The 13,098-nt window shown below is 39.4% G+C and overlaps 2 protein-coding genes across 15 annotated transcripts in view; both read left to right on the top strand.

Annotated features, from left to right (window-relative positions):
• SNX29 (sorting nexin 29) overlaps positions 1-13,098 on the top strand; it is a 497,538-nt gene that overhangs the window by 188,426 nt on the left and 296,014 nt on the right. For 13 of the 14 annotated variants that reach the window (XR_010590846.1, XR_010590847.1, XM_042861636.2 and 10 more), the window contains one exon: positions 998-1,104. Coding sequence is in view for 12 of the 14 variants with exons in the window: in XM_042861636.2 (XP_042717570.1) it covers positions 998-1,104 (107 nt within the window). In the remaining 2 variants the exon portion in view is untranslated. Of the gene's footprint in view, positions 1-997; positions 1,105-3,430; positions 4,509-13,098 lie in introns of those variants that run through there. The other variant, XM_042861638.2, reaches the window with a different exon arrangement.
• LOC135973815 (uncharacterized) overlaps positions 1-13,098 on the top strand; it is a 1,510,190-nt gene that overhangs the window by 1,244,360 nt on the left and 252,732 nt on the right. The window lies entirely within an intron of this gene.

Raw genomic sequence — 13,098 nt, 5'->3', positions numbered from 1 at the left:
CTCAAAGTGATAACTGGGGATTCTTAAGTAATCAATATAATTAATATGTAATCTAAAGATTGGGCAGCATTGAACTCTCTTTTCATGGCGCCATCATAGTTTATTCAGAAAATTTTGATTGACTTGTAGGGAAATGGAATTGTATTCTGAGATTTGTTGAACGTAATTTAGTCAAGGTTATGGAGTTTTGGTGTACTTTTTCTCACTGAACAACAGTTTATTGGTTTTTTAAAATTACAATAGTTATATCTCGATTAAGGAAATGTAATCAACTATCTTTGAAACTATGCAAACTTCAAGTTAGGGAGTAGTTATATATTTTTGGGTCAGTCTTTTAAATAATTTAATAATAAAATTGTGTATCTAATTTTAGAACACAGTTATTGTGAATGTGCACACAAAATTATTAATGTCTTAATAATGGTTATTACTTATTTGATACTTACTAAATATTCTTGAGGTCTTCTCCCCATCAATACGTTGTGTAAAGGTATTGAAGGTCAGCTTCCCCTTTAGTGAAGAATAAATAATCTAATCATAGTAGGTGAATCACAGAACAAATGGGAATTGTAAGTCTGTAAATCATACAGATAATATAAAAAAAATAAATTTAAATGTGTTATAGAAAAGAAATAGGCAGAGATGTTAAGAGTTAAATTTTCAGATAGCTTACATGTAAAATTATATTGACTGCATGCATGAATTAGGCAAACATGCACACAAATAGCTAATCAGTTTCTTTTTTTATGTTTGCTGTTATGTTATGGGAAGTTACTTAAACATTATAAGAGAGCACCCTTGGCATTGAAATTACTTTTTTCAGTAGTTAGTTTATTTAGTGATATTACTCACATACAATTTGCACCATATTAGGATACTGTACTTATTATCAACATTTTTAAAAAGCTGTTCATTTTCAAAAGATTGTTTAAGAGATTTAAGAGCTTCTACATTTATTTCCTTTGTAGACTACTCTTGTATTTTTTTTTTGTTTTAGTTCTGCCAAACCTTTGGAATATTGATGGGGAATTTACCATACCTGAGCAAAAGCAAGTAGAAAACAACGAGGAACTAGCAAACTCCTATGAAAGAAAACTGATTGAGGTAAGAATCTGTTAAACTTTAAAAGTTTTATTATGGAGCAAGTAGCTGAAAGCCCATGCTGTCAGACAGCTGTGGCAATTGGGCCAAGTAATCCACCATCTCATACAAACAATTAAGTGGTTGCGTTCACGTTAGCTTTATAGTCAGGGTGGTGACTAGTTGAGTTATCTCTGATATCACAATGGTCTGAGACTCTTGGCATGGCATAGATACAGGCCTTGCTGTTGCACAGCTGTAATTCACAAAGTCAAAATGGCTGAGAATGTAAACATTTGGACGGTAACAGACTGCAAAGCCCAGTAATGATTCAACCTTGTGATAATCTGAACAAAATGAGTTCTCAACCACATAGCTGTTTCCATTTCTTCAGAATGACTCAGACATTCTAGGCTTTAGAGTGACACACAGGTTGACAATCCTGGAATTTTATTATGTAGATAATAGCAGTGACTTAACAGTTCAAGGTGAAAGACAATTTCCATTCTTAGCCTGAATTTTGGGGTGTCCCTTTAATTCTTTAAATAAACAGTCTGATATTTCTAATGCTTTGAACTGTTTATTTCAAAAGTTGTAAGTTGATTGAAGAAGCTATAATTTTTAGCCATGGAAATTTTGAGAAGTAACTTTTTTTTTCCTCTTGGGGAAAGTATTCTTAACATCCACACTTTAGTATCAAAATTGACTTACCCTTTACCAGTTTCAAATGTATCATATATACTTGTTCTCAGTTTAAAAAAATTGTGTACAATACTGGTTTTGTTTACTTTCCATGTTAAAAAGATATTTAATTACACTATTAATTTTGGAATCAGCTTGTAATACTTGGAATCGCTTGAGACACCGATAACTTATTTGAGGGTCATCTTCAGTAAAACATTGTTCACAATTGTTACAATTGCTGCCAGTGCTACTTCCTGAGTTTGTAACTGCCCTGAGCCACATGTTTCAGGCCTCATGTAAGTTACAACCTCCACTTCAAGACCTCATAAAATTACAAGCTTTGTTGCCTGTGCCAGCTGCGCTTTTACCTTTCTTGAGACTTTATGGAACTTAAAAGTTCTAATAGCGTATCTCGTGAAACTTGTAACTTCCCGGAGGACTCTTAACACCTCCTAATTGATGTTCCAGAACTGTGGCATAGTCTGTTAGTGCTGCATTGATGTAAATTGTTGAGTTCCATGGATATGATGTTAATACTGAAATGACTGATGGAAGTTACAAGCCTCCCGCTCCCAGCTGCCCCAAGTGGTGGGGGGAATCCCAGAACGCCTGGTGGCTGCTGGCAGCAGGGGGACCCCCCCAGCTCAGAGCCATCAGCGGAGGGGGACCCTGGAGCTCCGAGCCCCCACGCAGCTGCCCAGGCTCCCCATTTTGTCACGGATATTTTTAGTAAAAGACAGGGACAAGTCACAGGCTTCCCTGAATTTTTCATTATTGCCCATGACCTGTCCCTGACTTTTACTAAAAATATCCTTGACAAAATCTTAGCTTTACTCATGAGCTCCACCTTTGAAGGCTATTAAGCTTATTAAAAAAAAAAGGGATTAGAGACATAATGTTTGTCATAAGTTTCAATAAAAATGAAATTCACAGACAAAAAAAAAAGTTAAACGTTAAGATCAAACACATACATCCCTTAAAAAATTAATTAACCATTGCAGTATACCCCTGCCTCTACCCAAACATTCCAAAGTCACCTTAAATCTGCATCTTTGACCATGCTTCATTTACCTGAGGGAGGCTACGCGTATCCCCATCTGCTCAAACCTCTTGGATAATCAAACTCTCATCTAGCTATAGGGAGAATATTGACAGAAACAGTCCATTCTTTGAACAGCTGGATACTATCCTTCGAAAACATGTTTGGACAAGTACAAGTAATCCTTTTATGTTTGGTCACCACTTTCTCAAATGGTATGCCCTTTTTATGGGTTTATCTAGCCTTTTTCTGTTGCCAAACCTGTCTGAGGTGCATGTTTTAGTAAAGAAGCCAGGTAAAATGTCTTGATAAACATTAAAAAACCAACCTGGTTTCAGCTGCTATTTTGTTCTCCCAGAGGTTCAGGATTTGCCGATGACACTACAAAGTTTCCATACAGTGCTGCCAATAGCTGGTCTCTCAGAATTCCTCTGATTCTGTAGAATTGCAGACACGCCTGCTCCATTGTAAAGCCTAGCTGCAAACCATAGCTAATGCAGGCAGCCTGACTTTCTGCCCAGTGTAGGATGTTGTGTTCATAGATTCACATGCCAAAAGTGGGGACATGACTCTATAATAATCCAGGTGCTGTTACTGACACTGCCCCTTGCTTTTTCTCTCAACAAGTGCAGGGTACCATCTCTGCTGTCATTTTTTACATGGGCCCATTCTACCTGTCAAGTTGAGGAGTAGGAAGGGGAACACTGCTGAATGCTGCTGTGGCAGTGCTATGGAGCAGGAGCGGGGGGAAAGAAAGGATCTGTTGGCATGACCACATTAAGGTGATCTAGAGCTATAGGCACACTGCTTGCAGGACCCAGGACCCATTTCACATCAGGTCAGAGACCCCCTCATGAACTTGTCACCAGATGGTCAGGATCCAGCAGTCTCTAAAGAAATATGAGATAAGCCTTGATTGCTGATGAAATATTAAAAATGGGTATAACAGAAGCTGAGCTGAAATGTTCATGTAATAGAATGTAATATCTGAAGTTGTTCTTCATAGTTTTCCATTATGGAGAGTTTTGTTAGTGATATCTCATGAGTGCATATTATTACCATTTATTATATTAAAATTATCTGAATTTCTTATAATTTGTAATGGAGTTTTATTCAAACACACTTTATTATTCTTTTTTGCTGTTTTATGAATGGATTGATTTAACAAAAGAAATGTATAAACATATCATGCAGATACAAAAAAGCAGTAGAAAGTTGATTTAATAAACTTCCATATTAAACATATTAGAAGCATTATTAGTGCTTTAAACATTATGAATATTTATTGAGACAGATTTTACTTTTGCATAAATTCTACACTAAAAAAAATTCTGTGGCGCTCTCTAGAAAGAGCCACATAAAGAACATCATTCTTGGTACCATGATTTCTTCTAATGCAAAAGTTTGAGATCAGTCCCAGAGCCCCTAATATTTTGAGTGGTTGACAGAGTGTTTGGGTAACATTGAGCAATGTTTGTCCCCTGACATTTGGCTCTCAGTTAGTCAATCTCGTATAATATGAGACCAGATTCAAATTTTACCTTGTCCTGTATAAAAAGGAAAATGGACTCTAGAGATATTTATAATGCAAGTCCATGAACAATTAAACAAGTTTAAATGCATAGTAAGACATGTTTTGCTTTGTGCTGTTAATGTCATTTTGTTGTACAAAAGGAATAAACATGAGTGTTTTGATTTGCATTGGTTTTGAAGGATTTGTTTAAATAATTTCACCTGCTCCAGAACTTTTTCCACCTTACATTTCCTACTGGGAAATGTAAACTCCTTATAGCCTGCATCACAATTCCCCTCAAAATAAATAGTGAACATTTGCTGTCCTAGCAGAGCTGGCATTGCTAAGGATTAGTTAACAAAACAAAAAACAGCTGTGACTGATGTTCAGGATGTGCAAACAAAAACAAGATCTGTGGCTGAGTTGATATCCATAAGGGACACTATTGTTTACAGTGTCTTTCTTTTTGTGGCTATAGACTAGTAATGAACATTTCCTGAAATGAAGAGATGAGCACTCATAATGGAAAATTGGAAAAAAAATATATCTGACACTCTAATTTTTCGGTGACTTTTCTTAAGTATGTCTAATTACAGAGAACAGAATTCAGCTTTCCTTGCAGTTTCAGGCTTGTACAATTTAGGGCCTTATTCATGATTGATTTTATTCATGGTTTAAACTTGCATTTCATCAAATTTAAATTATAACTTATGTTGAAAAATTTGCTCAAGATGCCCCGAATGTGTCTTACGAAGCTGCTGCTAAAGACTCAATAATTAAAATTGGGCCTTCTATTTCCTGATACGGATTATTCTGTCAGGAAATGGGAAATAAAGGGGATGGACCCAGTGCTGGGACAGAGGCTCTGTGCACTGAAACTGTGGACCACAGTTCCCTGATCCCTGGAATGCCCTCTGTTACTGTAGTCATGGGAGGTTTGTGGAATGACTTCTTTATGGAGGAGAGCCATAATAGGTGGAGAATATCCATGTCTCCTGGGCTTTTGTAGCATGTGCAAAGGCATATTCGGGAGCCAGTTATTGTCTTTTATACCTAAAAAAGTCTGTTGAAATACATTGCTCAGGATTTAGAGCTCAGTTTCCCCGAAAGCTTTGATTCTCTTTTTTGAGTTTCTCAGAGGCTTTGTAATACTTTACCATATCTTTCCCTCAAACATTTAAAGTTATATAAAAGTACTAAAATTGCATTATACTTGTTTGTCATGCCTAAAGAGTTAATTTCCATACACTTAGAATGTGAGATCGGATAACTTTCTTCCACTCAGAACTTCCACATGCTAATCATGAGAACATAATATTTGAATTACTCTGTTCTAATAATACTCGACAGAGTTCATTTATGAATATTTAGATATTTGAGATTTGACATCTATGGGGAAAAAAAGGTTAAGTTTGGGTTTTCAAATTGCTGACAAATTATCTGGCTGTGTTTTCAAAGTCAGCTTGTTTGAAACATTTGAGACAATATCTGTGAAAGTTATTTTACAATTACATGATGTTAAACCAAATGTTGAATGTTTTGGTTTTACTTTTGTATGTCAATTTTTACATCTTTCATGCTTTTTTTAGAGTAATTAAGTACTTAGTTGGATTCTGAGGCCTCAGAACTGAACTGCTTTCTTGATTCAGTCTGAATTTTAACTTTTAGTTTCTCATTAATTTCATTTCAAATTAGTCAAAGGTGTTTAAGCTGTATTAAGTTCAGAAAGAGATCTTGGAGTCATTATGGATAGTTCTCTGAAACATCCGCTCAGTGTGCAGTGGCAGTCAAAAAAGCTAACAGAATGTTAGGAACCATTAGGAAAGGGATAGATATCTTAATGCCTCTAAATAAATCCAAGTTACACCCACTTCTTGAATACTGTGTGCAGGTCTGGTCACCTCATCTCAAAAAAGATATATTAGAATTGGAAAAGATACAGAGAAGGGCAACAAAAATGATTAGCGGTATGGAACAGCTTCTGTATGAGGAAAGATTAAAAAGACTTGGACTTTTCATCTTGGAAAAGACACTACTAAGAGGTGATATGATAGAGGTCTATAAAATCTTGATTGGTGTGGAGAAAGTGAATATGGAAATGTTATTTACTCCTTCACATAACACAAGAACTAGGGATCCACCCAATGAAATTAATATGCAGCAGGTTTAAAACAAACGAAAGGAAGTACTTCTTCACACAACAGATAGTTAACTTATGGAACTTGTTTCAAAGGGGTGTTGTGAAAGCTAAAACTATAACAGAGTTAAAAAAAGAACTAGATAAGTTCATGAAGGATAGGTCCATCAATGGCTCTTAGCCAGGATGATCAGGGATACAACACCATGCTCTGTATCCCTCTAACCTCTATTTGCCAGAAGCTGGGAGTGGACGATGGGATGAATCACTCGATTGCCTGTTCTGATTGTTCCCTGTGAAGTACCTGGTGTTGGTCACTGTCGAAAGACAGGATACTGGGTTAGGTGAACCATTGGTCTGAGTCAGTATGGCCGTTCTTATGTTCTTATTCAGTAGTTACAAGAAAAGAATACATTTATGTCTTAGAACAGTTTCTGTACATTTTTTCATATAATAATGAAATAGTGCAGTTTCGTGAAAATGGAGTGGTCTGTCAGCTTTCAGTGTTCTAGTCAAACAAGTATCGATCTTTGTGCTGATAGTATGCTTTCTAATAAATGATAGTTTCATAGACTGGCTTTTCATTAGTAATAGAACTTTGCAAATAATACAGGGAATAGTTTTATTTGCATAACACATTTTTTAATTAGTAGAATTTTTCAATTAAGTTCTTCAGTTCAGCATTCCAGACAGCAATTTAATAAGGAATTCTTTCAGATGCTGCAGTCAGGAAACACATTGGACCACAGAGGGAATTCTGATGGCAAGGTTATTTTTGTCAGTGTAAGCACAAAATGATATTTCCAATAATTTACTCTTTAGGGTGAAGATAATTTTGTGAAAAGGTTATCACAGAAATATACCAAGGTAATATTTAGCAGGACAAATTAATGTAAAATATCTGCCTATAATGGATTACTTGGATGGCTTACCATTTTTATTTTCAGACTTTTGTAATAAAAGAATAATTTGTACCTCCGGGGATACGGTTCTGCACTCCTTTATATCTTTGGCCGATGTTCGTGAAAGTTTGATAAATGTGGGAAGAGGTGTTCCTCATGGCTAGGAACCTCCTTTGATTGGACTGGCATATTGTGTGCCTACTTTCTTCAAACAAGGCCTAGGAACCCCTTTACTGCATCTAAGGCAAGGAGTGTCTGGGCCTAACGGGGGGTAAAGGGGGATGAAGAGTTGTTTTTGTTGTTGTTTTGTTTAAAGGAGTTAAGTTATTTCACCCTTTAATCAAATCTTGAAGAGGTGGGTTTTGAACTGAACTGCATGGTGAGAGTTCAATGGTCTTTTTTACTGGATCACCGGAAAAGAAGTATTATGTTTATTGACTCTTGCCTTTACCATCTTATTTCTTCCCTTAAAAAATAATAAAATACCTTTCTTGAGTCAATCTGATACTTCGCAATATATTGATAATACATTTGTTTGGTTTAATTTGACTTTGTGTTATGGGAGAGAAGCGAAAATCGGTACCTTTGTGAATCAGGGATTTGAAAATGTAGTTAAAATGCAAGTTCTGTGTCCATTTAGTATATCATATAAAACCATACTATTTTGATGTGCCTCGTGTGCTGGCCACAAATATACTTTATCGGCATTATCAATTACTTTATAGTATGCTTGAATGCAGCACGTATTTTTCTTCAGTAGGCAACTGAGAGCAGTACATTTGCAAACATACTAGTTTCAGTAATCATCATGGTATGATTACTAGTTTCAGTAATCATCCTCCAATGGTCTTTGCATGGTATGCAGGCTTGTCATGAAATGTCAGTGCAATTGTTAGAAATCAATATAAAAATAGATTAATAACTTTCCCAACACTTTACTGTGGAATGGCAAACCCATTTGTGGCTTTTATTTGTCAGATAGTTGTTTGAAACATTATTAAGTGTAATTTTATCTAGTATCTCCTGGTACTAGGGCAGACTGTTTTTACTTTTGCAGTTCTCTGAAAAAGTTGGCTGTCTTACAGCACCACACAATTAAAATGACTGTAAACTCTGAATGTAATGCTCAATCAAAATTTATTCATTTCCCCCCTAAGAAATTATGGTCCAATGCAAAATATGGCATATGGGCAAATTCCTTGTCCCCAAGACCAGGCTGGCCCTAGCAAAAATGGCACCCTGGGTGAACTTGTATTTTGGCACCCTTCCTTTGGAAGAAACTTGGACTGCACTGCAAGAGACATCAGCTGACACCTCACTCCCAGCGAGGGGGATACTTAATTTGGGATTGTGCAGGAAGCTTGGCAGTGGGCGCTGGGCAGGGGCAGCAGGGCAGAACAGAGTAGGCAGGTGGGGTCACAGCCCCTCTGAAGGGGCAGGAGCAGCAGCAGCCAGACGGAGGCAGCGGGAGTGGGACTGCCCTTGTTGGGAGGATTGGGGTATGGAGCAGGGCTTCTCTGCTGGGATCGCCCCTGCAGCAGCCCCTGACCCCTGTGTGGATGTGCTGCCTGCGGATCCCTCCCCGTGCATGGAGCATGTGTTAAAGTTACTGAGGCCTTCGCTGCCATGGGAGGGGAAATGGGCAGTTTGCCTAGAGCCTGGGCTTGCTGAGGGCTTGGGCTGGATGTGGGCTGTTTGCAAAGAGGGGCATGCATTTAACACACTCTTTACCACATCGCCCACCTGTGAGGCTGGCCCTGTGCATAACTTCTGCTGGGGCAGATATGTAGGCGTCCCTAAACACCTGCTAAGGGTTTATGGGGGCCTAGTCACTTGCTAGAATGGGTGGCTATGTATGGGATGGGAGGCTGGTATCTGCAAGAACAGATAAGTGGGAGTCCATCTTCTGGAATGAGCACAAGGGGAATGGAGAGTGCCCTGGCATCTCCTGGAATGGGTGTAGTGGGCTTATAATGTATCCTAGGACAGGTATATGGGGTCCCTGGTGCCTGGTAGGGCAGGTTTCTTTAATCATTGCATGTGTGTGTTTTCTGTCCGAAAGCCCACCTTACGAGCTTTTACCTCACTGTTATTAGGTGCCCAGCAAGAGGCACTGTCTTTGGATAATAAAAATTGCTGTACCAGGACAGACCAAAGCTTCTAGAGCCTGTTACTTTTTCACCACCAGAGGTCAATGCTGCGTCTTCAAAGGAATTAGACAACTGTTTGTGCCATTTAATACCAGTGACAGGAATTCCTGACCAATTTGGCACTCTCTGAAATAAGAATCTGGAGCTCCCTGTAGTTTGTATCTTAACTGCTGTCAAAATTCTTCAACACACCAAGGGTCCCATGAGCTGCCAATCTAAAAGGGGAAAGACCAGGTGTCTGGTAGGTAAGATACGCTCAACACCTGCTCAGGCTGGCACTATAGGGCATATTTGGGATTTGATTCTCTTGTATCCATGGATCTGTATGGGGATCACTGCAGATGCTGTTGTCATAAAGCCGGGAGTGATGGTGTAAGTGTCAGCCCTGCTCTTTCCAAGGGAAGGCCCTGAGATTGGCTGCATTGGCCTAGACTGCCCCACTCCCTCGCTTTTCCTTTCACACTCTTCTTCTCCCCTGCCTCGCGTCCAGAGAGCCCTTTAGGAATCATTTGGCTGTGAAGCTGGTGTGCTGCCATAAGCCAGGTTCCCCACTTCCCGTCTGTCCCCTTCTCCTGCCCCCCTTCCAGCCCCTCCTCTTCCTGTCACTGACATGGTGCTAGAGCGTAGAGTGTCTGAACTCCCCCTCCCCAGCTCCCCCTCCAGCAGTGGCGGTGGCTCTGGAGCTGACAGTGACTTGCCCTGACACTCACTACCTTGGGGGGGTCAGTGGGAGCTGCTCTGCAGAAGCTCCGGCAACTCCCTCAGCTTCTGCTGCAGCTGCACTTTCTGCTGCTGCGACTCGTGGTGCCCGGTGCTTGGCCTGTGGCTCAAGATGGGCACCATGCTGTCACATGGGAACTGCATCTTGACTGAGCCCACAGCCATCCCACATCCCTCTGGTCACTTCTGGCTTCCCATACATGCGCAGAGCACATGGCTCCCCCCAACTGTGGCATACCCCACTTCGCCCGCCCCTAAAGCCAGCTCTGCCCAAGACACACTGGCCATCTTATGAAATTTGATAATACAAAAGGCGCATGAGAGACAGCAAGCTTGTAATCCACTCAGTGATACTGTTCAGTTGTTTCAAAATATTCACTACATTGGGAGATTTCTCCAAATTACACATTCAGAGTGTCTCTTATTGACAGACTGGACGCTGATGGATAAGATCAACTGTCTCTCTTTCCTGTCAAAATTATTATTTTTTTAAAATAACATATCTTTTATTGGACCAACTTCTGTTAGTTAGACAATCTTTCAAGTTTACACAGAGCTCTTCTTCAAATCTGGGTCATCATTTAGGGGGAGGATGGGTTGTTATAGCAGGGATAAGGGAGAGACAAGACAGAACTGGAGGGGGAAATCAACTCAGTATCTTATATGTCTATATACTAATGCGAAAAGTATGGGGCATAAGCAGGAAGAACTCAAAATGCTAGTAAATAAACACAACTATGAGACAGTTGGCATCACAGAGACTTGTTTGGATAATACACATGATTGGAATATTGGTATAGAAGGGTACAGCTTGCTCAGGAAGGACAGGCAGGGAAAAAAGGGAGGAGGTGTTGCCTTATATATTAAAAATATATACACTTGGACTGAGGTTGAGATTGAAATAGGAGACAGACTTGTTGAAAGTCTCCAGGCAAGGATAAAAGGAGTAAAAAACAAGGGTGATGTCATGGTAGAGGTCTAGGTAATCACAGACTATGTAATCACCTAACTAAGAAGAGGTGGATGAGGCTTTTTGAAAACAACTAACAAAATCATTCGAAGCACAGGACTTGGTGGTGATGGGGGACTTTAACTACTCAGACATCTGTTGGGAAAATAACATAGCATGGCACAGATTATCCAACAACATAAAAACATAAGAACGGCCATACTAGGTCAGACCAAAGGTTCATCTAGCCCAGTATCCTGTCTTCTGACAGTGGCCAACGCCAGGTGCCCCAGAGGGTATGAACAAAACAGGTAATCATCAAATGATCAAACTAGCTAGAGACATAAAAGGTAAAAAGAAAATATTCTACAAATACATTAGAAGAAAGAGGAAGACCAAGGACAGGGTAGGCCCGTTAATGAGAGGGGAAAAACAATAACAGAAAATGTGGAAATGGCAGAGGTGCTTAATGGCTTCTTTGTTTCGGTTTTCACCAAGAAGGTTGCTGGTGATTGGATGTCTAACATAGTGAATGCCAGTGAAAATGAGGTAGGATCAGAGGCTAAAATAGGGAAATAAGTTAAAAATTACTTAGACAAGTTAGATGTCTTCAAGTCACCAGGGCTTGATGAAATGCATTCTAGAATACTCAAGGAGCTGACTGAGGAGATATCTGAACCATTAGCGATTATCTTTGAAAAGTCATGGAAGATGAGAGAGATTCCAGAAGAGTGGAAAAAGGCAAATATAGTGCCCATCTATAAAAAGGGAAATAAGGACAACCTGGGGAATTACAGACCCGTCAGCTTAACTTCTGTACCCAGAAAGATGATGGAGCAAATAATTAAGCAGTCAATTTGCAAAGCAAGGGTTCTCAAACTGGGGGTTGGGACCCCTCAGAGGATTGCAAAGTTATTACATGGAGGGTCGCGAGCTGTCAGCCTTTATCCCAAACCCTGCTTTTCCTCCAGCATTTAGAATAGTGTTAAATAGATAAAAATGTGTTTTTAATTTATAAGAGGGGTTGCACGCAGAGGCTTGCTATGTGAAAGGGGTCACCAGTACAAAAGTTTGAGAAGCAGTGATCTAGAAGATAATAAGGTGATAAGTAACAGTCAGCATGGATTTGTCAAGAACAAATCGTGTCAAACCAACCTGATAGTTTTCTTTGACAGGGTAACAAGCCTTGTGGATGAGGGGGAGGGGGAAAGCTGTAGACGTGGTATATATCTTGACTTTAGAAAAGTTTTGATTCTGTCTCGCATGACCTTCTCACAAACAAACTATGGAAATACAACCTAGCTGGAGATACTATAAGATGGGTGCATAACTGGTTGGAAAACTGTTCCTAGAGAGTAGTTATCAGTGGTTTACAGTCATGCTGGAAGGGCATAACAAGTGGGACCCGCAGGGATCAGTTCTCGGTCCGGTTCTGTTCCATATCTTCATCAATGATTTAGATAATGGCATAGAGTACACGTATAAAGTTTGCAGACGATTCCAAGCTGGGAGGGGTTGTAAGTGGTTAGGAGGATAGGATTAAAATTCAAAATGATCTGGACAAATTGGAAAAATGGTCCGAAATAAATAGGATTAAATTCAATAAGGACAAATGCAAACTACTCCACTTAGGAAGGAACAATCATGTGTTTCACACATACAAAATGGGAAATGACTGCCTAGGAAGGAGTACTGAAGAAAGGGATCTGGGGTCATAGTAGACTACAAGCTAAATATGAATCAACAGTGTAACACGGTTGCAAAAAAAGCAAACATTCTGGGATGTTTTAGCAGGAGTGTTGAAAGCAATACATGAGAAGTAATTCTTCCACTTTACTCTGTGCTGATTAGGCTTTAACTGGAGTATTGTGTCCAGTTCTGGGCGCCACATTTCAGGAAAGATGTGCAAAAATTGGAGAAAGTC

This window comes from Chrysemys picta, chromosome 10 (assembly GCF_011386835.1).
Source record: "Chrysemys picta bellii isolate R12L10 chromosome 10, ASM1138683v2, whole genome shotgun sequence".
NCBI classification, from domain to species: Eukaryota; Metazoa; Chordata; order Testudines; family Emydidae; genus Chrysemys; species Chrysemys picta.
The sequence above is the reverse complement of the archived record's forward strand: the minus strand, read 5'-3'. Positions and strand labels throughout refer to the sequence as shown.